Source organism: Pagrus pagrus (genome assembly GCF_965226575.1).
Source record: "Pagrus pagrus genome assembly, chromosome: 9".
Classification (NCBI taxonomy): Eukaryota; Metazoa; Chordata; class Actinopteri; order Spariformes; family Sparidae; genus Pagrus; species Pagrus pagrus.
The window spans coordinates 8482652-8507242 of NC_140193.1; the positions used below are offsets into that span (position 1 = coordinate 8482652).

The 24591-nt window shown below is 40.3% G+C and overlaps 2 protein-coding genes across 5 annotated transcripts in view; both read left to right on the forward strand.

Moving 5' to 3' along the window:
- Window positions 1-4568, forward strand: part of ptpn4a (protein tyrosine phosphatase non-receptor type 4a) — a 76634-nt gene extending 72066 nt beyond the window's left edge. For both annotated transcript variants that reach the window (XM_084362095.1, XM_084362096.1), the window contains exon 27: window positions 222-4568. In XM_084362095.1, the coding sequence (XP_084218221.1) occupies window positions 222-647 (426 nt within the window). In that variant the 3' untranslated portion in view covers window positions 648-4568. The remainder of the gene's footprint in view (window positions 1-221) is intronic.
- Window positions 4569-6583: 2015 nt separating this feature from the next.
- Window positions 6584-24591, forward strand: part of epb41l5 (erythrocyte membrane protein band 4.1 like 5) — a 34095-nt gene continuing 16087 nt past the window's right edge. For 2 of the 3 annotated variants that reach the window (XM_084361652.1, XM_084361654.1), the window contains exons 1-14: window positions 6584-6772; window positions 9012-9224; window positions 15046-15150; window positions 16195-16237; window positions 16509-16587; window positions 16994-17038; window positions 17825-17877; window positions 19958-20078; window positions 20308-20395; window positions 20574-20662; window positions 20759-20828; window positions 22517-22686; window positions 23739-23845; window positions 24105-24123. In XM_084361652.1, coding sequence (XP_084217778.1) covers window positions 9045-9224; window positions 15046-15150; window positions 16195-16237; window positions 16509-16587; window positions 16994-17038; window positions 17825-17877; window positions 19958-20078; window positions 20308-20395; window positions 20574-20662; window positions 20759-20828; window positions 22517-22686; window positions 23739-23845; window positions 24105-24123 — 1169 coding nt within the window. In that variant the 5' untranslated portion in view covers window positions 6584-6772; window positions 9012-9044. Of the gene's footprint in view, window positions 6773-6992; window positions 7247-9011; window positions 9225-15045; window positions 15151-16194; window positions 16238-16508; window positions 16588-16993; window positions 17039-17824; window positions 17878-19957; window positions 20079-20307; window positions 20396-20573; window positions 20663-20758; window positions 20829-22516; window positions 22687-23738; window positions 23846-24104; window positions 24124-24591 lie in introns of those variants that run through there. The other variant, XM_084361653.1, reaches the window with a different exon arrangement.

Genomic DNA, 24591 nt, shown 5'->3' on the forward strand with positions numbered 1-24591 from the left:
AAAAGAAACAAATACTGACATTTAAGAAACTGAAACAAGCAAATGTTTGATGTTTTTGCCTGAAAAATGGCCTAAACAATTATTTGATAGCCAAAATTGTTACGTCTGACTGTCTTTCGATCATCTAATTGTTCCAGCTCTAATGTAGACACATTAGAGTCTGTCCAGCTGCTCCCCGCCACTTTAAACCATTTGCTAAATTATCTCTCTGTCTTCATCAGAGCCAGTACCGCTTTGTATGTGAGGCCATCCTGAGGGTCTACGAGGAGGGTCTGGTCAAACCACTCAAGACCGCCATCTACCAGCAGAGAGAGAAGGTGGACGAGGAGAAGGAGGAGGAGAAGAAAGAGCAGCAGAAAGCAGGTGACGGAGAAGAGACGACGGCAGCGACGGAGGACGGGGAGGTGGCTGTGGTGGAGTTACTCGAAGGAGGTCTGGACGAGGAGGAGGATGACGACGACGAAGAGGTGGAAGTGCTGGATGTGGGAGAAGTGACAGAAGAGGGGGAGGAGGAGGAGGATGAAGAGGAAGAGGAGGAGGAGGAGGAAGTGGAGGAGCCGAGCGTCGCAAGCGCGGCGAGCGCCACCAGCGTGACCAGCGAGACCAGCGTGAACCCCGACCCCGATCCCGATCCTGCAAACCCGTGACTTTTGACGGGTGGTCGGGGGTCACCAGGAGGAGGCCAGGTGGCCGGAGAAGAGAACAAAAGCACTGTTGCACTTTATGCTGAGAAAAAACGGAAAAAAAGACAAACAAACGAACAAACGTGAAAATCATGGACAAGCTAGAATTTAAAAAAGAAATCCAGCTGTGTTGAATAGGTACCATTAGGGGATATTGTATGTTCAGGGTAAAGAAAAAAAGTATTCAAAGAGTGAAAAGATAAAAGAACGAGAGAATAAAATGTGGATGGGGAATTGCTGTAGTGCCATAAGTACGAAGGGGACGGGCTGCCCCCCTTGATGGAAAGCTTTTTCCCCCTGTTTTATTTCCCCCTGAGGGTCGCCCTGTCCCCTTCTGAGCGAGTCTGCCAGACGGACCTGCCTTTTTTTTTAGTGTCCTTTTAGCTGATAAAGAGATATACCTTATCTTTTGTTCCTCAGAAAGAGTATTTATTGTGTTTTAGTTTGTGTCAAACCCTGTCCACTGAACAAAAAAAACGTGTATGTTTGTTTGTATGAATCTAGAGCTTCATGCTTTCCTGATTAAATCTTAGGTAGTTAAGTAGTGCGATTCCTCTTCTTCTAACTACTTCTTAATTTCTTTTTTTGCTTTTTTGTGGAGAAAAAAAAAACAGTGATTTAATTTATTGTACTTGGTTTTTATCTTTCTCAGCTTTCTCGTCTCAGTTTTTCTGACAGCACAGACTGACAGATGGACAGCTGAAAGCACTTCTTTTGTGTCTCACCTCTTGTTCAATGCTGTGGCAAGTTGTATTCTTTATCCTGCTTTGTGCTGTGTTTTTGAGCTTACAGACAACACGCGCTCTGAAGCGGCCGTCGTTTGGCGTGGTGAAGAACATAACTGGTTTACAATCCTCAGGGCCTGTGTTTACTGGCCACCTCTCTTTCTCCTGTGCAGTCACAGCTACAGACCTCTCTCGCTGGAAAGACATAATGAGCAGTGATCCGATTATTCAAAGCAAATTCCCCTCACATTGCATAATTCATTCAACGCGAGAAAATGAAGACGGCGTCATCAAGAGAGGCCCCAGTAGACACACGGCCTCACTGAGTTACAATCTAAGCTATTTCCCGGCCGTCATGGCTGATAAAGCTAAGAAACAAGGCTGAGGTCAGTTCATTTCTTTCTTCAGATTCATGTGCAGTCAATTAAACGCTGAATGAAACCTGCAGGTCATTTTGCAACTGACAGAGTGGGCAGCTGAAGTGTCCTTGAGCCAGACACTGACGACAAAGCCCCACTGTATGTGACGCTCTAATTGGTTTCCCCCCGAGCGGGACAACTTTAAAGGGACAGTTGAACCTAAAAATCAAACATGAAAGTGCTCACAACAAGGTCTGTGGATTATCTTTAGTAACCAGGTCATGATTTCTGAAAAAAGATCCATGATATTAGAGAGAATACGGACATTTTTACGGCCGATAAATAGCACTACAGGTAAAAGGAAAAATATGAATCATTGATTTTAGTTTGAACTGCCCCTTTAAACAGTGGCCGATCAACATTGTGCAACCTTTCTCGCTTGCTCTGCAGAGGTCAGTCATTTAGTTCTCAAGTGGTTGAAAGCTGCTAGGATTTTTTATGCAATCAGTATTTGTTTTATCCCCTCCAGGGTTTCACACACAACAAAAACTGCCCGCTGAATCGACAGTGAACTGATCTCAACCTTTAGTGTGAATGGTAAAAATCTTTAAAGGCTCCCTCCGCTGACCTCCCCACATTTGAATCAGCAAACACACATCTCTGCCTACACTCTTTCAAGTTAAAATCTGTTGGTTTTTGTTTGAGAAAAAGACTAGTTATTTGCTCTAAATTTCCCTCACTGGATCGTTTCCTGTCAGTGGGGTTCGGAGGTCGCCGGAGCGGGGCTTTAAAAACCAACCTTTGCTGTTAAACTTTTTATCTAAATCTGTCTGATCGTCTGCCAGAGAACACTTGACAGTTCAAAGAAGCAGCAGAAACAGACCATTCAAACAATTACTTTTCCTTTTTTATTTAATTTTTTGTTTTTTAAATTGATCTTTCCCAATGGTACTTAATTTTAAGGCACATGTTGTTTTTTTAAGATGAGGTGTTTAAACGAGTTGATAGGAGACTTTTTAATTCACAAAACCCAGCATCAAGTCGCTCGTCGAGTCTCAGTGCAGGTTACATAGAGCGGTATGAGGAGAAAGTGTAGCCTGTTCGTGATTTGAGATGTTTTGTTTTTTTTCTTACCGGCTGCTTCAGTACCTGCTGTCATTGGCTCCTTCCATGGATTCTGCTGGAAAAAACCTACTGCTGTGAGTGTGTGTGAGAGTGTGTGTGTACTCCTCCTCCTCCTCCTCCTCCTCCATTTCTAACATATAGTTTGTTAGCTGTCTGGTCTAAGCCTGCTTGTCTGTTAACTGGAAATGAAAGGTTGTGCCATTACGCCACAAACCTAATCTCAAGATGGAGCCTTCTCGGACAGTAAACTCTGTGAAACATTTCAAACCCAGGCTCATGCCTCCCTTTTGAAACAGCTGAATCATACTTTGGCCACACGGAGAGGTGGGATCAAGAAGAGCCGAGAAAACGGCTTCTTTTCTCTTCGCTCTAGTTTTTTTTTTTTTTTTTTCCCTCCCTCTCCCAAAATCTGCCTTCTCTCAGGCAACATCAGTCGTTTCAGCAGAGCCCACGCAACATCCACAGTCCATTCTTCTCATTGTTCGTCCCCAGTTGCCTCTCTTTTGGATCATTATACATGGATCCCACTCTCTCTGCACGGCCTCGAGGCAAATGACACATCTGAGCAGAATACCATGGGTACAGTAGTGCAGTATCAAGCTTGTTTCCCACAGGAGGAAAGGGTGTGAAACTAGCCTGTGAATGACTGATTGAATAAACTTTTTTTTTTTTTTAAATCGACAGTTACAAATTCATCACAGACCCCGCATGCATGAGCTTAAAATCAAAAGAATTCAACCCCCAGCGGCTTCTTATCATCAGTTTTTGTATTCAGCAGCAGCAGCAGGGCCAACCCAAATCAGATTACCACCAGATCACAATTAATTAACGCTGAAGGCCTCCTGATAAAGTGGCATCAGTAACAAGTTCGCGAAACCTTGACAATATTTAACAGGAAAATAAAACACCGGCCCTGCAGTGAAAAGTTAATAATTGATAAATCAGGGCTGCCAGAGTTTCCATCTGCACAAAATGTCCAGCAGTGAGCTGTCTGCGTTCAAAGCGTCTTGTTGTTGACACATAATTGGTACTGTCTGTGCGTTTAGGGTACTGATCAAAGGTAGTTTGGAGGGGACCAGACACAGGGAGGGCTCGGGTTTAGTTGTATTTTTGTAAAGATGAAAACAGCTCTAGGCGGGTAGGGAAAGGACAGCACTTTGTAGAGGAAGGCTGAGTGGCAGGTAGTGCTACTGAAAAAAAAAAATAAAGTTGGAGACATAAAGCATTGTTAAAATAAGTTGCTCTTTTTATTTTTAATTTGTCATTTTTATTTTTGTTTTTGAAAATAAGACCAGTAGGGAACAAGAAAAAAGAAAAGAACTCCTAACTACACAGTGCCACTTGTTAATTTTGTGTAAATAATACTAGACCATGTAAATACAATGTTGTATATGAAAAAAAATCTTTAAAATAAAAGGGAAAATCATTTGTGAGCAGAAAGATTTTGTTTTTATTTTGATTTTTGATTTTTTTTCTCCCCCTTCCTTTTTTGGATGATTCAAATGTGACACAAATGGTGTGTATTTCAAGACTGCTATTTCAACAAATTTTTGTTTTATTTGAAATCTATAACAGCGAGTGTATATATAATGAAACACAAAATAATGAGAAATGTTTTACCGTATTATACCCTTGGTTAACTCCTACCTGTGTTATAAAAAAAACCTTTGTCCTCAGTTGCTTGTTTCTTTCTGGTATCGTGGTTTTACGGTGCTTTGGACATGTCTATAAGCTTGATTGTGAACAATTAAAGCTTGTCTGTCAGAGCATGGAGACGTGGCTTCAGATCACCTTGCTTTTCCACACTGTAAAAGTGAGGTTGGGCAATGTCAGAGTACCCAAAGTCATACCTGAGTAAAAGTAAAGATATTGTGTTTAAAATATTACTTTGGTAGAAGTGAAAGTTATCCAGACGAACAGTAATTGAGTAAAAGTCTAAAAGTTTTTGAGATTAATGTCCTCAAGTATCAAAAGTACAAATAAAATTACATTAAACATATATTTACATGCATGATTCTAAGGGTTGATCCAATATTGAACTTTTCTTGGATGATCAGAATCAGTGTTTTTATCTGAATGCCAATTAAATAAATTAATTTTAATAAGTGCCACTTTGGCTCGGATGTAACATGCAATCTGCAAACTAATTAGTCACTATGCAGTTATAATTAAACCTATTGGAGTAAAAAGCACAATATTTGCATCCACAATATAGTGGATTAAGGGTATAAAGCAGCAGAAAATGGAAATACTTAAGTACAAATACCTCAAAGTTGTTCTAAAGTAAATGCTCTTAGTTACATCCCATCACTGTGGCAGTGAGCAGATGAAAAAGATGGCTCCAGAGCTAAAGACCTGGATTAGAATACTTACTTAAAATTTTATGTTTTAAATGTGTTTTATGCACTGCTAATGTCTGACACTTATGGAAGTAACACTGACACTAAGAAGACTTTCAAAGAAGAAAGAAAATGCTGCAAAAGTAGGTTTTCTTAGCTAAACAAGCCGCTGAACAAACAGCTTTCTGCTGTCTTGCAATAATTCAACCTTAAAGATTCATGATAATGTCAGATGATTAGCTAGAATATAGATACTCCTTTATACTGATATTTTCAAGCCAGAGGCCACAGTGGGAGCTATAGCCTTAAGTAGCATTTCAGTGAGATAAACGGGCAGATTTACAAGCAAGAAACACATTGTACTCATTGTTCATTTACTTATTTTTAAATGGCATCTTTTCTAGTATATAGGATGATGTTACTTGTACTATATAGCGGAGAAAGGCACATTTTTAGGCATTACTAGACATTTCAAAGGTTTGGATGCAACACATACTGTATCTACCACCACACCATCCACATACATTAAAGGGATCATCCCATTCTTATTGCAGAGAAGTCAAGTCAGTTTTATATATACAGCTGCATCCACAAAAAATCAGATTGAGGATTTTTGAATGTAGGCAAAGCTTTGCAGCAACTGAAAACAGTTATGCACTTCAGAGTGAAACAACTTAAAACACCAAGTATAGTATATATTTCATCCTTGAGGTAAATAAGAGGTCAGCATGAAAGGTGAAAGCAGTTTTTTCCTCAAACAGCACTTAAAACAGTGAAAACACTTCTTGACAAAAACAGAAAACTCTCTACTCTTAAATACTGCCTCCGTGCACACTAATGCAAATGCTTAATGACCTCTAAACCTTAAATGAACCACAGGTCAAACAGGTCTGTTTATCTCTGGCCACATTAATCATTTATTATATACAAAATAACCAGCAGGGGGTGCTGCTGTCAAATGATGATGATGGACTGCAATGTATGGTTCAAACACTTTGTATGAATGAGGCCAATCCTCTTACACTGTTAGCTTTAGACGGCCTGTAAACTATTTCATGAATGTGTGATTATTTATATATTTTACTTTATATACAGTATGTATAACAGAGAGCAGACGTGTTTTCTCTGACTGGAATTTTTAATTATAAGAAATATAAACTAAACTTTGCACAACGATAATTAAAATTAAAGTGTTTGTTTTTTTTAAAAGGATACTACAAAAAACATAATTTAGTCACAGCAGCTCCACAAAATAAAGAAATAAAAAAAGAAAAGCTGCGTTTTGTCGCTTTAAAAATGCTAATCACGTTTTTTGTTAGGGATTTAACGTGACGTCACTTCCTGCGGCCAGCTTTGCCTCCTACTTTTTGTTGGGACCTGGGAGAGAAAATTATCCCGCAGAGGCGCAGAGGAGAAAGAAAAACACAGCCAGGAGAAGGAGGAACACTTTACAAACCATGGGAATGTACGAGGCTGCCGTTTAGTCGTCTTACGATGCAAGCGGACGTGCTCTCGCCGTGAATTCGTACGAGGAGGCTCCTGTAAGTACTCCCTTCATCCAGACCTCCGCGGATCCACAAGTGGCTGCGGAGCAAGTGTATGTCGGATCCAGCTTTGAGGGCTGAAGGCGGCGTTTGTTTTGCTCTGCGAGACGCTCTCGCGTGGACGGAGTCTTTGCGTATCGCTGGCGTTCGACGCTAACGGTTAGCTCCCGTAGCGAAAACAAGCGCACACCTGTTGCTTTTTCTTATACCAGGTACTTCAGGCCTGAAATGTGTACAATTGTGATGCTAAGCGTTCAATTATGTGCTTGTTTTCGTTATTAATGTTATTTCTGAAGGTTTTATACAGAATTTCAAGCCTGTTTTTTTATATTTAAGAACGGTTTTGGCTGCCTGCTCCATCTCAACGGTTTATTCTCTGACCCGAAAACACAAATAACGAGCAAGTTTGCACGTTAATGAACGTTAGCTAACTTTTTCCGATTAATTTTTGGCTAATTATCGGTTGATTTGGTGTGTAAGCTCCGTCTCAAATGTACTCTTTATCCTTACTTCGCTTGTTGTATTCGTCGAATAGCATTACACAAGAAAAATACTATTTCTTACCAGCGTTTTAAGACGTTTTTATCCTTGTTAGTTGACGTTTTAGTAAGCTAACTAACGTCAAAACGTTAACTTGCTAATTAACGTAGCTAGCCAACTGAGATAACCATGGTAACTGCTGCTCATTGATTAAATAGACGTACGTAATCAATTGTTCGTCTCCTCAGCTGAATTATAAAGTGATAAACATTAATGCCAACTTGCCATGTCGCCTAATTAATTACGATGAGGTTTTTTTTGTAAGCCAGCATTCAACTTATTTGTCACCTGTAAAGTCAACTGTCAATTTACAGACAGGTGGTATTAACCAAATGCTAAGACCAAATAATAGTAGCTTGTTGCCTCGCTTCTTCCAGTATTTAGATATGTAGTTTGTTAATGTCACCTATCTAAACTTGATAAAAGTTGTTAAAGTTAATGATGCAAACGAATATGGCGCAGGTGCACCGCAGGTCAGTAATGTCAGGTATTCATGGTGCATAACTAACCTTTGCTACCTACCAGCTCATATTACAACAGGCTACACAAAAACAATGTAATTCTAACACAGAACACACTCTGCATCTCATGTTTCTGTGGGACTAGTATACACCTGTTGTCCACCTGACAAGCCTCCAGTATGTAAATGGTATGTAAACTAGGGATAGACTGCACCGCCCTGGTCGATTATCAGGGCCGATATTCAGCATTTTTCCGATAATCGGTATCATTGCTGATCAAATAAATTCATTTTAAAATGTGCCCCTTTGGCTCCAATGCATCATCCTCTGATGCATGCAACATTACATTACATGTCACAAGTAATATCATATCAACACTGTATAATCTGAATCTGCAAAGTAACTTGTCACTTAAGTTATCAAACCAGTGGAAGTAAAAAGTAGAAAAGGGAAACACTCAAGATTAGTACCTCAAAGTTTTATTTAAGCACATTCCTCAGTACACTCCATAACTGGTTATTCAAAATTTTGACACCAAAATTTTCAGTTTTTACTGCAAATGTATATCTGTACCAAATATAATTGGTCTCCTTGACTACTAATAATCGTTAGCCTGAAAAAGACATATTGGTTGATCTCTGAAGAAGACACAGTTTTTAAACGTATTACTAGGAAATCTTACCTGGTTATGGGAAAGTCTCAATTAAATACTTATCCCTCTACATGATAGGGTTGGGACAACATATCTATACAGCAATATATCATATTGCTTACTCTTGTTATACATCAATACACTGGCGCCAAATATTGATATTGTTGTTAAAACCTGCATGTGCTACTTCATGACTCCTTTTGGTGTAAAAAATAATTTTGTGAGCGATAGTTGTATCCTTCTTTTAAACATCTAACTCCAGAACTGTGTTACTTTGCGATTTCCACGACCCACATAAGCAAACCAAACCATCAGTGATGTCTATTTCTGTATTATTTAAACAGTTAGTCTGAAAGCCTGTCACGGGATCAGATTCCAACTTGTCCTGGTCAGCTCAGTCATAAAATTAAAACAATTATTTACTACAGATTGCTGTGGAAGAATTGAGTTTTCACATCTTAGGAAAGAAACTGCTCTGTAGTCTGGTGGTACGGCACTAAAACAGTTTGAGCAGCCAAGACAAAAAATGAAATTTCTGTGGAGTAGCTTTGAATTCTGAAGGCTCTGCTCTCTTCTCTTCCAGGTGTGGTAGTATAACCCTCCCTCTCCCCCCATCATGCTGAGTTTCCTGCGCAGGACGCTGGGGCGACGCTCCATCCGGAAACATGCAGAGAAAACCCGGTTACGAGAGGCTCAGCGTGCCGTGACGCACATCCCTGCTGCTGGGGATGCAAAGTCTATCATCACCTGCCGCGTATCCTTACTGGATGGGACAGACGTCAGTGTTGACTTGCCGGTAAGGAGGGTTGCTAGAGTGTGTTCATTATGCTGTAATGGGTACGCTTGTTGATCTTTAGGTTTTCTGTTCTACCAACAACTGAAAGTTTTACCACACTTGCCACATTAACCTCCCCACATGCACACATTCATACACTGATGGCAGAGGCTGCCATGCAAGGTGACCACCTGCTCATCAGGAACAATATAGCGCTTCCTAACTTAAGCGCCCCTTGATATTTCTGTGCTCAGCAAATCAAACAACCATTCAAACATAAATGAAACAGCCAGCAGAAGCAATTTGGGGTTCAGTATCTTGACCAAGGACACTTCAATATGCAGCCAGAGCCGGGGATCGAACCACTAACCATCCGATTAGCGGACGATCCCGAGCATGTTGAATCGGCTGGAAGAGAGTTACTTTGATTAGCTGTTCAGCTAAGCGAATCATTGCAGAAGAAGAGAAACAGAAGTGAGGAAAGTAAGCGAACAACTGAAGTCAAGAAGGTACACAAAGAAGGCTCTTGCCTTTTTAATCGATTACAACACAAATATTTTTACAACAACATGGCCATCTGATGAAATATCTAGTGGTGAGTGAGAGTGGTATGAACGCTGCTTTATCATAACAACAGTTTGTATATCTGCAGTCCTAGATCTTTTCGGTTTCCCTTTTTGAGTGGACAGACACAGACTGCCACCACCTGCTATTATGGAGTTATTTCCTGTCACGCAGGTGAGAAAGTACCTGTTAGCTGGCTGTCGGCTGTAGTCTTTGCGGTGTGTTCAAGCGCAAATTTTGGCCCAGACACAGGCGACATGAGGTGACGCAGCAGTTAATGTCAGTTTGGTGTGTCTGGGGCTCTAGTCCTTCAGCAGTGGTGACACATTAGTGGTCTTACAAAAGGGAATACTTGAACTTAAACTTTTGACCAGGCACGTAAACCCATAGACAGTATCTAGCAATGGCTGTCCCTGTCATGTCCTCCAAGTCTGTGTACTGGTCTGGAGGTGTTAAGAGGAACATTAATTCTCTGCAGATGGACTATACTTTCTGACAAATGGCTGTCGAATGGGCGTTTAACCACAACCAATTACGTTTATGTGATTATATGAAATCTGGAAAGAGAAAGCACAAGAGATGTACCAGTGACCATAGTGTGCCTGTGTCAGTAGAGCAGCCCTTTTAAGCCTGTGTAGAGTGTGTGGGTGTGTGGTGGTGTTGCTGATCACCTGTAATTCCATGATCCTCCCTGGAGAACACGCTTAATCACATGACAGCGTCACATGACCCAGTGGGCACAGAGCAGAACCTCACTCTCCCTACTTCTTCCTCTCTCTTCTCTCTTTTTCTTCTTTTATTTGTTTTCTCTGCATTGTCTCCTCTTAGACAAACACCAAGCTTCTGCTGGAAAAAAAGAATAATATAATATTTGAGTTACGAAACATAAATATCTGGAGGTTTTTCCCCCACATGTGATCTTTATTTTTGCTCAGCTCGCAGACTTCTCTACGTTTTGTTTCCACTTCCAGTGAGGCCAGTCTGGTATCTTACTGTCTGACTCAACCTTATCTTGAAATCTAGCTGTCTGCCATGAATTATGTACAAGGAAAACGAATGAGGAGAAAATTTAGTTGGTTTTCCACAAAACTTTCCACCCTTTTTTTTTTTTTAATTTCTCCTTTCTCTTTGTCTCATGTAGTTGCTTAAGTCAAGCAGTGATACTTAGACATGGTACAGGAAAACAAATCACCCATTGAATTCCTCACCAGCTTACTGAGCAAGAATGCTTACAAGTTTTTAATTCAGCTGTCTCACAAGTGATGTCACACGTTTTTCGAGTGTGTCTAAGTGTAAGACCGGCCAAATCATTAACATGTAATCCTTCCCATCAGCTCAGTATTGTGTGCATGGAGTGGTTGGACTCACAATCTCATTCAGTCTTTCCTCTGGTGGACTGTTTCTCTCTCTCTGTCTCTCTGTTCCTCTGTATCCCTCTTGTATTTGGACAGAAATGATTTTCCATCAGCATTGTTAGTTCTGATTCTTTAATTAGCTACATTATTGATAGATTTAATTGATTTTGCCATGACCTTAGAGTACTTTAATGCCTTAAAAACTCCCAGGCGTTTGCTGTGTGTGCCTGAAGGAAGTTTTTAAAATTCAATTGGGCTTCTGAATGCATTCCAGCAGAGCCCTGGCCTTGTGTTTGCTTTTTTTGGTGCTCCCCCTCCCCCAGGCATAGGTAGCTCCTGCAACTCCTCTGTCTTATCATCCAGCTATCTCAAAGTGATAGTACAGTAACGAAAAACACACCAGTAGGAGCAATGCTCTGTTTAAATGCTTTATACTACTAGATATCCTTTGCACTCATGATAACATAACCAACAGCATTTCCACATAACGAGGTAAGAAGTGTAGAAGAGAAAACATCAAGAAAAGATTACTCTTTTAGTCAAAGATGATTAAGAAAATAAACACGGACAACACAGATGCAATTCCCAGTTTATTTCTCTAACAGCTTGAAAGGAGGTGGAGTGAACTTTGATGATTTAAGTTTGGCTGAAATTAGTTTCTCCTCCAAAGTTCATCAGATAAATAGAAAAGTTTCTCCTCCCTGTCTTGTCAGTGTCGATGCCAACTGAACCTGGAGGCACCACTTCGTTCAGGCAGCACGTTTGCATCATCATTTAAAAATGTTATGCTCAATGTTTTGGTTTTCCTGAGGTTGTAGAGCAGGGTCTGCCACATTTTTAAAGAAGAATAACAGCAGAGGCATACGTTTACAAATCTATGACAGCTTGTTTTGTCACCAAGGCTTTATTTTTTTGTGGTATGTATATGTGGCTTTTTTGATTTAGTAGATCCAGATGAAAATGCATTTTGTTGTGCTGTTCTGTGTGAACAGTTCCTTCCTACTCTGGTAGCTGGGTAAATGGGAAACTGAACTTTTAATAGAGGAACAGTGTGAACATTGACAACCCCTCTGACAGTAGAGAGCAGCTGAGCAGGTTCACAGGGAAACATTACAGCTTCTCACTATCTGTGCTTCAGCCAGTTTTAACCATTAGTTAAACAGTCTCTGAGAAAACGTTAGACTCAGCACATCACTGCCTTTTGCTGGCAGTCTTTCTTTGCATTAAGTACAGCATACGGTGTAAAAGCCCACTATTGTGGAGTAGGAGCAATGATAGCCATAAAACAGGTTTAACACAATCTGGTTGTCAATTAAAACAACTACAGTTTGGCAGACACTTCGGGGACCCCCTGCTCAATGGTGCAGTTTGTTTTTCTGTTTAGAAAAGGTGGTTGTAAATAGACAACCACAACCTAAACCTGAATAGGGCTCATTCACATGCTTTACTAGGCCTTCCAGCTGTGTGTGTGTGTCCCCAGTTTGTAAGGCCACCCAATGCTGTCTCCTAGGGATACCTCTGTTTGGCAGCATCCATGTCCATACATAATTCGCCACAGCCTTATGATTCACATTCCTTCCTTTTTAGATGTACTTCCCTGTCTTTTCTCTTTATCTTTCTTCTCCCCCCGCTGCTCACCCTATAGCCACCCACACTGTCACCTCCTTTGACTTCCCTTTCTCTCATTGTAGATTTAAAGTACAGCGAAAAAGTTAAGCACATGCTTTATTTACATCAAAGAATTTATGTTCAGACACTTAGATACAAGATCCCTTGTTTAACCTTGCCTGTTTAACTTTAAAAGTCTTGTTATTGGTAAATGGGACATTATGGTGTACGGTGAAGCCATGATGGCGTCTTTTGTCTTGTACTGGATGAGTGCTACTTGCAGAGTCAGACATTGATTTTATTACTTTAACAGGCATGTTAATTGATGCACCATTGGGACGGATGGAAGATTGCTTTTACTTATCTCTTGCAGTGAAATGGGTAAACATGGCCCTAACATTGCAGGTTAAGGGCTATTGATCCAATTCTGGACAGCTTTCTATAAATGTGTTTATCGAACAGTCAAGTGTGTAAAAGAATCAGTCGCCTTCCTAAAAATCACAAATTCTTCTATCTGTCCTAGACTATGTGTTATGGCCCTGTTAAAGTGGATGCATTACTAGGCTGGTTGGTTTAATGGACTCATCACATCAGCGAAATACCTCAGTTGTAACTCAAGCATTGTGACACAGTGTCTGAGAGACAGAGCTGTATGCTCGCGGGCAGGCAGAAAGACTGCAAACAGCCAAACAATACTGCAGGCAGTATAACAAGGCCTTGGTTGAAGCACACATGCACACACACACATACACAATGAGTCCTTTGTACTCCCTCTCCCTGGGTACTGTAGGGGTGCGGTATGCCTTGTCAACTATGCCAGCTAGCATGGGGCCAGCCCCCCTGAGCTGCCCAGGAGCTCTCTTGGGATGTGTGTGTTAGTGTGTGTAGGAGACACAGGGAAACTTCGAGAGCCCCCTCTTGCCCCTTTCTTCTTTTACCAGATTTTATAATGAACTTTAAAAGTTAAGGTCAAGACTAAAAGCTGATGGAGCAAGTGCAGCAAATGATAAAGACGTGCTGACGTCCTGATGTCAAGAACACCCCTGTTAGAGTGCATGAAAGCTCAGCGAACTAAGCTTAATAATAATACAGAGGGCTTCAGTGAGCATAGACATCTGATTGACTGGATAGTTTCTTATACAGTCTTGGTGTTATGTAGTTAAAAGTTACACTACTAACAGGCCAGTCATATGAGTGCCACCATCAGTTACTCTGCATCCTATGTGGAGACTTCATTTTTAGTTATGGAGGCTTTGATGCGTATGAGAAAATTTAGGCGGGTGAAAATGTTTTATAAACCTTCTGTTTTTGCAGCTGTAATTGATCTGAGACAAAACATGGTAAAGAGTAGAAAGTCAGGCATACTTTTGGTTAATACTGATTGTTATAGTGCAAATATGGATAATGAAAGTAATGGTTTAACATACAAGATGCAGCAAAGAAATAAAAAATGCAGCTGAAGACTTATCTTGGATTGTTTCTTTTCCTAATGATCACATGATGTATCCAGCCACCCTACTTCCCCTCAGCTCCTCAGCGTCTGGGGCACTTCAGCCCCCCCGTCACCATGGCGACCCTGTCGCTGTGCCTCATGGTGTGTGTGTGTGTGTGTGCGCATGTGAGAGAGAGATCTCCCAGTCCCAGGCAGGACACAGGCAGTGACTGGTACGGGCCGTGTCAGAAAGGGCAACATATTTCAAACTTGGAGCACCTCATGTTAATAATTTCTCAAACTGTATCTCTCAGTTCCAAATCCATAAGACACGACTCGGTACATGTTCACTTAAATCAGGCAAAACAATATCCAAACAATATCAATAGGCAGGACAGAAATTTGATGTTGTTCTCTTGTGAACTTCTTCAGAAGAATCAGATGCAAACTTAAAAATGTTTTATTAATATCCCCCTAACCACTTGATTTTAGAGCTGCTTTTTTCTGACATTATGTAGACAAACCAATAATCTAGTAAATGAAAATAAATCATTAGCTTCAGCCGAGGTTGCAATCTTAGAAATGTCTATAAATCTCTAAACAGTCCTTCTAATGGTTTCTTTTAAAAAGCCTAATTTATGATGTAAGTTAATACCGTCCCACACAAGAATCAATAATTGTCAACATGAGAAGGCCAGTCAAATTACAGAGGTTTTGAAGGCTGGTTTCTCCAGGACTCTTTTGACATATTTATCCTGAGTTTCCTGGTCTCATGAGTATCAATATTCACTTACAACTTTGTTTCCTTCCTGACTCTAGGTGAGTCTGAGTGAGTCACTCAGATACTCAAGTCCTCTGTTTGTTTGTGTGTTTCCCTGATCAGAAAAAAGCCAAAGGTGAGGAGCTGTTTGACCAGATTATGTACCATCTGGACATCGTAGAGAAAGACTACTTCGGACTGCGCTTCATGGACTCGGCACAAGTGCCGGTAAGCATGAAGATACACTTTGCAGAATAGTCTCTTCTGACTTTGTATAGTTTTTGTTTTGTTTTTTCGTTGTCTAATTTGTTGATTTGCAAGTTTGTTTTGTTTGTTTTTAACAATGAATGAACAGATAACATTGACTTATAAACTATTTTGTTTATTCAGACATATATTATTATAAATACCCTGCAATGGAAGGTAACTTTGTTTCTGCTGTTGTTGATACCAGCAATTGTAATTAAGCACAATATCTCATGTATTGAACTAATCAAAATTTGAGTCAGTAACAAACTATCCGATCCAGTCTTCTCAGCATCCATTCACAGCCAGACCTCAGATTTCAGTCCAAATCACTATTCACACATTTGAAGGAAGGCTTCAGGCAGGGATTTTTCCCTTCGAGTGAATGGGCTAACGGGATTGGTTATGGGACTTTTGTCAGCTGTGGGAGTCAGACTGTGCTCTTGAGACAAACTGTTTTAAGTCAATGGTCTGCCAGTGACCCTGTTCCTTCAGCCTGATACTGTGTGAAGGCCATGGAGGGAAGGAGAGCTGGTGGGAGAAAAGATGTAGCTGAAGGGAGGGACTCAGCGGAGAGGGGTGGAGGTAGAATCAAAAGGGTGGGAGAGAAAGAGGGAGGAAGGGAGGGCTGTAATAAGGAATGTGGGGGAGAGGAGACTAGAGAGTGCTGTGAGCTCTGTTATCTGTCTCTCTCTAACTTACTCATGCACTCACACACAAACCACCTCTCCTTGACATTTTTCATGCCTCATAGAGCCTGAACTTCCAAGAAGAATTACAGCACGGAGCAGAACACTGACTTCAGTGTTTGTGTTAGTGTGTCTGTGTGCATTTTGTCCAAGGACCTCCCAGCATTCAACATTTCATTATCTTTAACTGTCCACTGTCCAAAACTGTTTTTGTTTATTCATTCAGTTGCACATATAAATATTTAATGTTTGTAAATTGGCTTTGATTTTATTTTTGTTTTTTTAGCAAACTAAGCTGCTGTGTTTTTACATTGTTGTCACCTTTATGTTTTTCCAGCACTGGCTTGATGTCACAAAAAGTATCAAAAAGCAAGTAAAAAGTAAGTATACAGAAGTGCTCTCCCTCTGCCCATGTTTTTGCTTTACCCCCGTGCATATTTATTTGCTACATGTTTGCTCAAAACATTCTTTGACACAGTGCACTGATTCATTATACTTGTTTTGTGAATGACAAAACAGTCTTTGTATGGTTGTAAATGAATGTGATCTTTCAGACAAGTTTAGTACATTTACACCCTTGTATTTTGATTCTTACATAATTCGATCGTTAAGCTTTATTATAACATTAATCAGCTGTCCTTTTGATTTCAGTTGGTCCACCATACTGCCTTCACATGAGAGTAAAGTTTTACTCCTCAGAACCGAACAACCTGCACGAGGAGCTCACCAGGTGAGTTACCCCCGCAAACATTTGATCTTTGTCCGGTGCACTGAGGCTTTGGGGCTTTTTCTCCTAATTTAATATACTTAAAAGAAAGTTGGTGTTATGTCTGCTTCTGGATGAGATTTGCTATACAAGCAGGTTGTGTCTTTTGTCTGTAAAGCGTTATTAGTTTTAAATAAAACGGTGAGAAATGTGTGGTTTCTGCAGAGTTATCAGCTTTTTTTCAAAGTTTGTAGGAAGTACTTTTTGGGGGATATTTACAATTGATTCCAAAACAAAATGTTATTTGCTTCAGTGGTCCATGTTGCCAGTTTGGCATAGATGGTTGTTTCTGTTACATATTTCTTAAAACTATGTAAGGTAGTCACATTTCATTGCCATATTCAACTGAATTGTTTTGTTTTTCTTTCAGATACCTATTTGTGTTACAGTTAAAGCAAGACATCCTCAGTGGCAAGTAAGTAAAAGTATTGTGGTGTCATAGCACTCCAAATAAATGTTCAGTGAGAAAGCAAGTCAGCCAGAAAGATTGTTGAATTAACATTAACGACATATGGCAGTGGTTATATATTGTAACAGTTTAGGTCGGGCTCGCAGGCCAAAGTTAGTCCACCGGTAACAAAAATTAGGACACAGAAGAAAGTTTGGGCACCTTTGGTTTAGGTGCTGCCAGTAGAGGATAGTAAAGGCCTTTAAATACCAACAAGCTTGATCTACACCACAAGAAAATCCCTCAAACCCCATTTCCATAAGACATTTGTAGCTTCTCCTCCCAAAGAAACATTTTCCACCCATTGCTGGCCCCTTAACAATTGATGTTGAGTACTGAATTTGTTATCATAGTAAGTCTAAGTAGCCTTGTTTTATTGTTATTTAACCTTAATTATTTCACACAACTAACATTTAAATCACTTGTCCGAAACAAGACACTGTGTTGCCTTTCTTCACCAGTTGTCATCCCTTTCAACATAAATCCATTTGTTGTGTTGCCTGTCATGGCCATGTTACTGTAAGAGGCTTACAGGATTACATGCTGGTGAACAGAATTATTAACAGTAGTCAATAAGTGGACTGGGAATAGACTGGACTGGGAAGTGTGCATTTTTACCACAAAGACACATTTGAATTGGTTGGCTGAATACTAAAAAGAAGTGGTAGAAACCAGTCCAACTCAGTGAAGGATGTAGGGTAATTTATTATTTCATCTATTTTGCTATGACTCTTACCATGTCTGTGTTTTCAGGCTAGAATGTCCATTTGAGACAGCGGTGGAGTTGGCTGCCTTCTCGCTACAGGGTAAGCAAATTCTCTCCAGCTCTGTTTTTGGTAATGACTCTGAAGCAGCCGCCATTGTTTTCCCAATGAACTGTATGTGCAATGCGATGTGTAATGCTGGAGTTTACTGCACAGAGCCCCGAAAGGTCTGTGGAGTAAAAGTGGGCTGGAGCATGGTCCACTCTCATAGAAGCCTGGTCTGAAGCCAGTCTACAGTGACTTAGTCCCAATTCAAAGAGCTTGTTTCTGTTTGTCTTCATAACTTAAATCTGTTTCAACTCTCCAACAGACATTACACATTAAACCTATAAAATAATGCCCCTACATCACAGTTGAGTTTCAACAAGGTGTTCACCGCACAGAGCCACGTGCTCACAAGCCCAGCAGAGTTTTCCTTGATCTTATTGAACCAGTCATGGCTGTCTTTGTGAATGAGCATCTTCTGTGAGTGACGCTCCTGGCAACATTGCTGCCATGGACACTGAGGCGCATAAATCCCTCCACTACAATACAGCTGCCAACAATAAGTGGTGTAGCTTCTGGTAGCGACAGAAACAGTGAGATTGCAGACACATTTGGCCTGGATGAGATTTTCCTCAACTGCATTAAAGAGGTAAAACTCTCAAAAGTCTTTCAGAAGAACTTTATAATTGAACCGTTGCCTCTCTGGATAAAGAGGAGCTAGCTGAGTTTGTGTGGGCAACGGCTTCAGTATCCAACAGCAGAAGATGTGACTAGTGACCTTTTTTTTCTTAAAATGGGATAAAACAAACAAACAGCAAAAGTTTTTGTTTATTTATTTTAGTAACCACATTTTTATCATCCATGATGTTCATATGTAGAGCTATATAAAAGAGTGCAGAGATAAATAAACTATGTAATGTATTAATTTTGACATAAACAAAGAAAATAGGATGAATAAAGAAACTCTTTTGTGGGACATTGTTTCTTCCCCATTTAATTTTCTTCAAAGAAGTCTCAGTCAAATGTCTGTAACAGCAGGAATATTATCTCCTGTTCACGGCAATATTTGCTTATCAAAGTTTCAGTTAGGGACTTTTATAGTAGGACAGCCTGGTGTCCATGTCATGGCTATTGATGTTTCCATAGCTACATACAGTGCTGGAGTATAAATTGATTTGGCTTTCTCTTCTACCAACTGCTGACAGGCAAAGAGCTGATACCTTATTAAACTACACATATTTACTGTTTTCAGTGGTCAAAAATGAGCGCTGCTTCAGAGGAACAAAGATTGAGTCATTAGAGACATTTATGGAATGAGATTGCGTGCACAGACCCATGGACACACACACACACACACATACACACACTCACAAAGTCACTGTGGGGTAAATGCCAGCTCATTAGTGCTTCATCCTCTTCGAAGGCCCCCTAATCCAGCACCCTTTCTGTCTTCTCTCTTTCCTTCACTTGAGCTTTCTGCCTTCATTTTCCTTTTTTTTTTCAGAATTATATTGTTGGTCCACTGACATTTCTTGGGATAGGGATAGAATAAGCTTATCTTTTCTCTCCTTTTACATCCTGAGGCTTCTCTCACAGCTGGACATGCTAAACATTGAAGTACTAGAAGCTCCTGTCTACCAAAACAGTACAACATGTAATCAGAAACAAGGCTTTTCAGTCTCTGTCTCTGAGATAATTTATTATATAGTGAATTGTTTGTTTCTTTCCTTTTCTTGATCTTCTTTTTGTCTTTTTTCACCTGATAAAATCTATGACCTCTGTTCAGAGGGAACTCAGATGCCCATCAGTCGTTGACCTAACGCTACACCATATTTTGTGTGCTGTGACATGGAGGGAGGCTTTGTTTGTTATTTCGTCCATTAGGATTACCTAATACCACATTATCAGGCATTCTTCCTGGGGTCCTCTTTCCAGGGGTTGGAGTTCAAGGTCTTGGTTGAACCCTAAAGTAGTATTTTAGGAATGTTTTTAGTCTTTAGCTGCATTGTACAATAAATTACAGGTTTATCAGATAGACCTGCACAGTCTCATGCATTCCACAACTACAGCTCCTTAACAAATCCGTATGTTACTCACAGGGTTGAATTGTTAATTATGTGTGTCTGTGTGTTTTCAGCTGAGCTAGGTGATTGTGACCCATTAGACCACAATGTGGACCTGGTGACAGAATTTCGCTTCGTCCCCAACCAGACAGAAGATGTGGAGCTGGCGATATTCAATGCATGGAAGGAGTGCAGGTCAGCATTTCACTACAGAGGTTAAACTTAATATCTAATTGCACTTACAAGATGGTCCCAGATATCCTGAATGGACAAATTGAAGTTTTTGTCTGTGAGCTTGTGGGATGAAAGTTACTGGTTACACCTCTATGAATACACCTTTTTCATCTCATTGTGTTTGATCATGTAAACATGTTTCTGTTCTGTGTCTCCTTCCCCTCCCCTCTTCCTCCCTCCTCTCCTTCAGAGGTCAGACACCAGCCCAAGCTGAAATAAACTACCTGAATAAAGCGAAATGGCTAGAAATGTATGGGGTGGACATGCATATGGTCAAGGTAACTGACATGCTCTCTTACTCACTATCACATACTTTATTACTTTAATAGCAAATGGCTGTTTAAGGAATGTGCATAAGAACATAGATATGTGAAACGGTCATAAAATTGTCTAATTTTCTTTCTCTTTCTTTAATTTCTCCCGTTCCTGTCTTTTTTTTCCGTGTCTGCCTTGCAGGCACGAGATGGTAATGAATACAGTTTGGGTTTGACACCCACTGGAGTTCTGGTGTTTGAAGGAGAAACCAAGATTGGGCTTTTCTTCTGGTATGTGTTGTTATATCCCCAATTAATGAAATATTTACTTTATAGAAACAACTTTGACTTCATATTATTTCTGCTTTTGTGTGTGTCTGATTGTAGGCCGAAGATCACTTGTCTGGATTTCAAGAAGAGCAAACTAACGCTCATAGTAGTGGAGGATGACGAACAGGTAAGCACACACATTCACATACTCGTCATGCACTGGAATGTTAAAAATGCAGAACATGCATTCAATCACGCTCTGTAATTCCTCTTGATAGCAGTGTATCAGTGACCCAGTCCAAACAACAGAACCTACCAAGTTTGTAGCAGTAAGAGTTCTGACAGTGACACGGTTTCAAAGGAAAAGAAGTATTAACATGTGCACAAAACTTCAAAAATCAATCCTTCTACATTGTCAACTTCTCTTTTGTCCATGTGCACACTAAGTGTGTTACAACTAAGCATTCACAACAACCATAAGCATGTGTGTCTGTGTGCAGAATATGTGATACTTAAAGACAGCTTGTCAAATGAGCTCTTCTGTCCTCTTATTAAAAATGAAGGAAATAGTTAAACAAGATGATTCTCATTGATGATTCAACATTTTAACTCAAGTAGACCTTTCTTCTGAATAGCTTAAAAGATATTGCATAAGCAAGAAAGACTCCTCTTGAAACTTTTGTTTGAAGTGGTCCCTGAGCTCGAGAAGAGGTTGGTTCCAAATCAAAATGAAACAAGACTTAGTACTGTACTACCCAGAGGCTAGTGTATATGAAAGAGTCTGTTTATGTCCATCCTGGAGGTCTGTGAGAGAGGTTAATAAAGAAGCCCACCCCCTCTGGTATTCCTGGTATGCGCCATTCTCCTCCACACACAGGTCTCCCCTCCCAACTCTGTCCTAATCAGTTTTATACTGTATGCGAGTCCTGTCACTGCAGGAATTTACTGTAATTTACTTGAATTCTCAATTCTCTATGAAGATGCTTGTTTGTCACACGTGTATACAGAATGAGCATCAATAATGAAACCAAAAGAGAGAGCTCAGGCTGTCAGTCTTATCAGGGCTCATTGCATTGAAGATTGAGGATTGATGTCTCTTTGTCAGGCAACATTTCTATGAGCAGGTGGCTAGTCTGAATGTCAGCCTAAGAATGCACAGTTTGTCTGAGAACTTGTTTGTGCTTCTGTCTCTTTGTCTGAGTATTAAATACATCTGTTGCCACTATTTCTTGGTTTATTTTGAAAAACCCAACCCCAATCAGAGGACCCAACTGGATCCAAGTTTTGCTTCTAGTTCACCTTGGTGTCAGATCCTATAATACATTGCTACAGGTCTCACATCTGTGCCAAATTGTGATTATACCTAAAAGAGCATAAGAGATTTTGAAGGGCTTTTTACAGACTGGTTTGGTTTGTAGGGTGTTTATTTGGCTTGCGGTGAGATAGTTAGGGGTTCTTCTTTGGCATGCCGTATATTTTTACATACCTGTGTTAAGAGCACCTGAATGCGGATGACAGTAGGGAAACATGGTAAAGAAGTCCAAAGAATCTGACTGTGACACTGGAACGGCTCCAGTGCAAGTTTGCAACCGGCTGTGGTGCCAGCCAGACTTTTCATCTTGGCCACAAAGCGAAATCAGATTAATGAGGCAGCATCTGCGCACACTGTAGTGCTCATTCTTCACATTTTAGTCTCGAACTAGTACATGAGCTTTGTTTGACTGAAAATATGTTGGCTAGGACAGACGGACTTTCAAATGACAAAGTGTTGAATTTGATCTACAAGCACCTTGCCCTGGTTGCATTCTGACTTGAAATGCCCATTTTGTAAAGTGCATGTTGTATGTCTTCTTACCTTACACCAATTCTCCACAGGGCAAAGAACAGGAGCACACATTTGTCTTCAGGATGGACCATCCCAAAGCCTGTAAGCACCTCTGGAAGTGTGCTGTGGAGCACCATGCTTTCTTTAGGCTGAGAGGGCCGGTACAGAAGAACTCTGCACGCTCTGGGTTCATTCGCATGGGATCACGCTTCAGATACAGGTAACAAGAAGGATCATAGATGGGAGAGCAAAGGGTTACAGATGCTTTTAAATGAGGAGCTTTTACTTCTAGGCTGAACGGGATGATGTACAAGGGCTGCAATGTCCTTTTGTATCAAATGTGCAGGGCTTAAAGTTCTCAAGCAGTGTTAGATTAAAGAGCCTCTATGGAGATTTTATTGGCTGGTTGTTTATGTTAGCAAACTTAATTTTAAAGCTATTAGCTACTGTTGGTTTGTGTTTGTGGAGTGGAGAGTAAAATCAAATCTTTCTATTTTTATGTAATCTAAAATGAATGATTGTACAAGTGCGCAGCGTCTTTTAAAACAAAACACACCTAAATCATCACTGATGGCGCAAACTGCTCTCCCAAGTCCCATAATAAATTGAATCAAATTGTGACAGGCAATGTTTGTCCATATGTATCTCAAATGTCCAGTATCTTTCAGTGTATCTGTTTCCTGAGCACAGTGGCTTCTATCTGGATACAGTTGAAATTGTTGTGGAAATCGAATGCAGCTGAGCTCGCTCGAAAAGACATTGGGGGGGATGGGAAACTGCTGTAAAGTGTTAAGTGGCACAAATCTAGAGAGCCATGTTTGTCTCTGTACCGTGTGTTTGAACGTTCCAACAGAGATAATCCCAGATTGACTCATAGTATCATTCACTGTACATACAAAAAAAACCCACGTGTGTACACACAGATACTTGCAGTGGCACAAGACAGGCACTCAGTGTCCACATACCGCAATAGCCAGCGGTTCCCCTTCTGTGTGTGTTTAAACATTACCCAGTTGGATAAGCATTGGCTGTAATGTTGGTTTAACACAGAGGTTACAGGGTTTGTTGGTAGAAGACGGTTATCGCTTGGATGGATCCAGAGTTCAGCAGGGGTCAGTGCCGTGCCTTTTGTTTTGGGGATAATGAGATGTATACTCGAATCGTAAAGAAGAGTTATCTTTTTTATTTAATACTTTGACCTGCGTTGGCCAACGTTACCAAGTTCTCCTTGCAAGTGAAAAATATATTTTTTGTGTTTGTTTGTGTGACCAGTGGAAAGACAGAGTATCAGACGACCAAGGCCAACAAAGCACGGCGGTCAGCCTCCTTTGAGAGGAGGCCCAGTCGACGTTACTCCAGAAGAACCATGCAGAACAGAGGTGACTTAATTTAAACATAGTTAATAAGCACAGTATGACACATTACTCTTACATGCAGGAATAGAAATATCTTTCAACACATAACATTGTGATCCTACCCTCTCACTGAAGTTACATAGCGCAGAAACAAGTGATAGTGACAGAGACACCATTCAGCCTATTACAGCACACTGAACCATCAAAATGATTTTGAAGCTGTTATTTTATGTAAAATAATTACATAATGTTACTTAAACTACTGTTCTTTGTGTTTTTACAGGACCATTTCATCTCCAAGAGTAAGTACACTGACACGTGAACACTGTGCCTCTGTCTGATTCAATTTATCTATCTTGTTTTACAGCCTTAATTTTAATTTTGTGTAGAACTTTTATCTCATTTTATTTGCATAGCCCTGCTGTTGTGTAATCCTGTTTAAGTTGTCTTATTTGTGATAAATAACAACAATTGACAGGAAATTACTTAATTATAAATCATGTAAGTGTATCTACATCTACAGGTATTGTTGCTTAAAGTGCCGTGACTCACACACACACACACACAAACACCCACTCTCTCTTAATTCATTCATAAGCCTCGACTGTAATCTCGTTACAGACTGAGGCAGCCTTTTGTTATAGGGATATGTGTGTGGGCTAAAGACATGATGTCAGTGGTAGTTTTAAGCTGTCATGGGACCAGTGCACTCAAAGCTTTGTGATGACAACCACTTCTGTGACTTTTTATTACATCTAATTGGACAGACC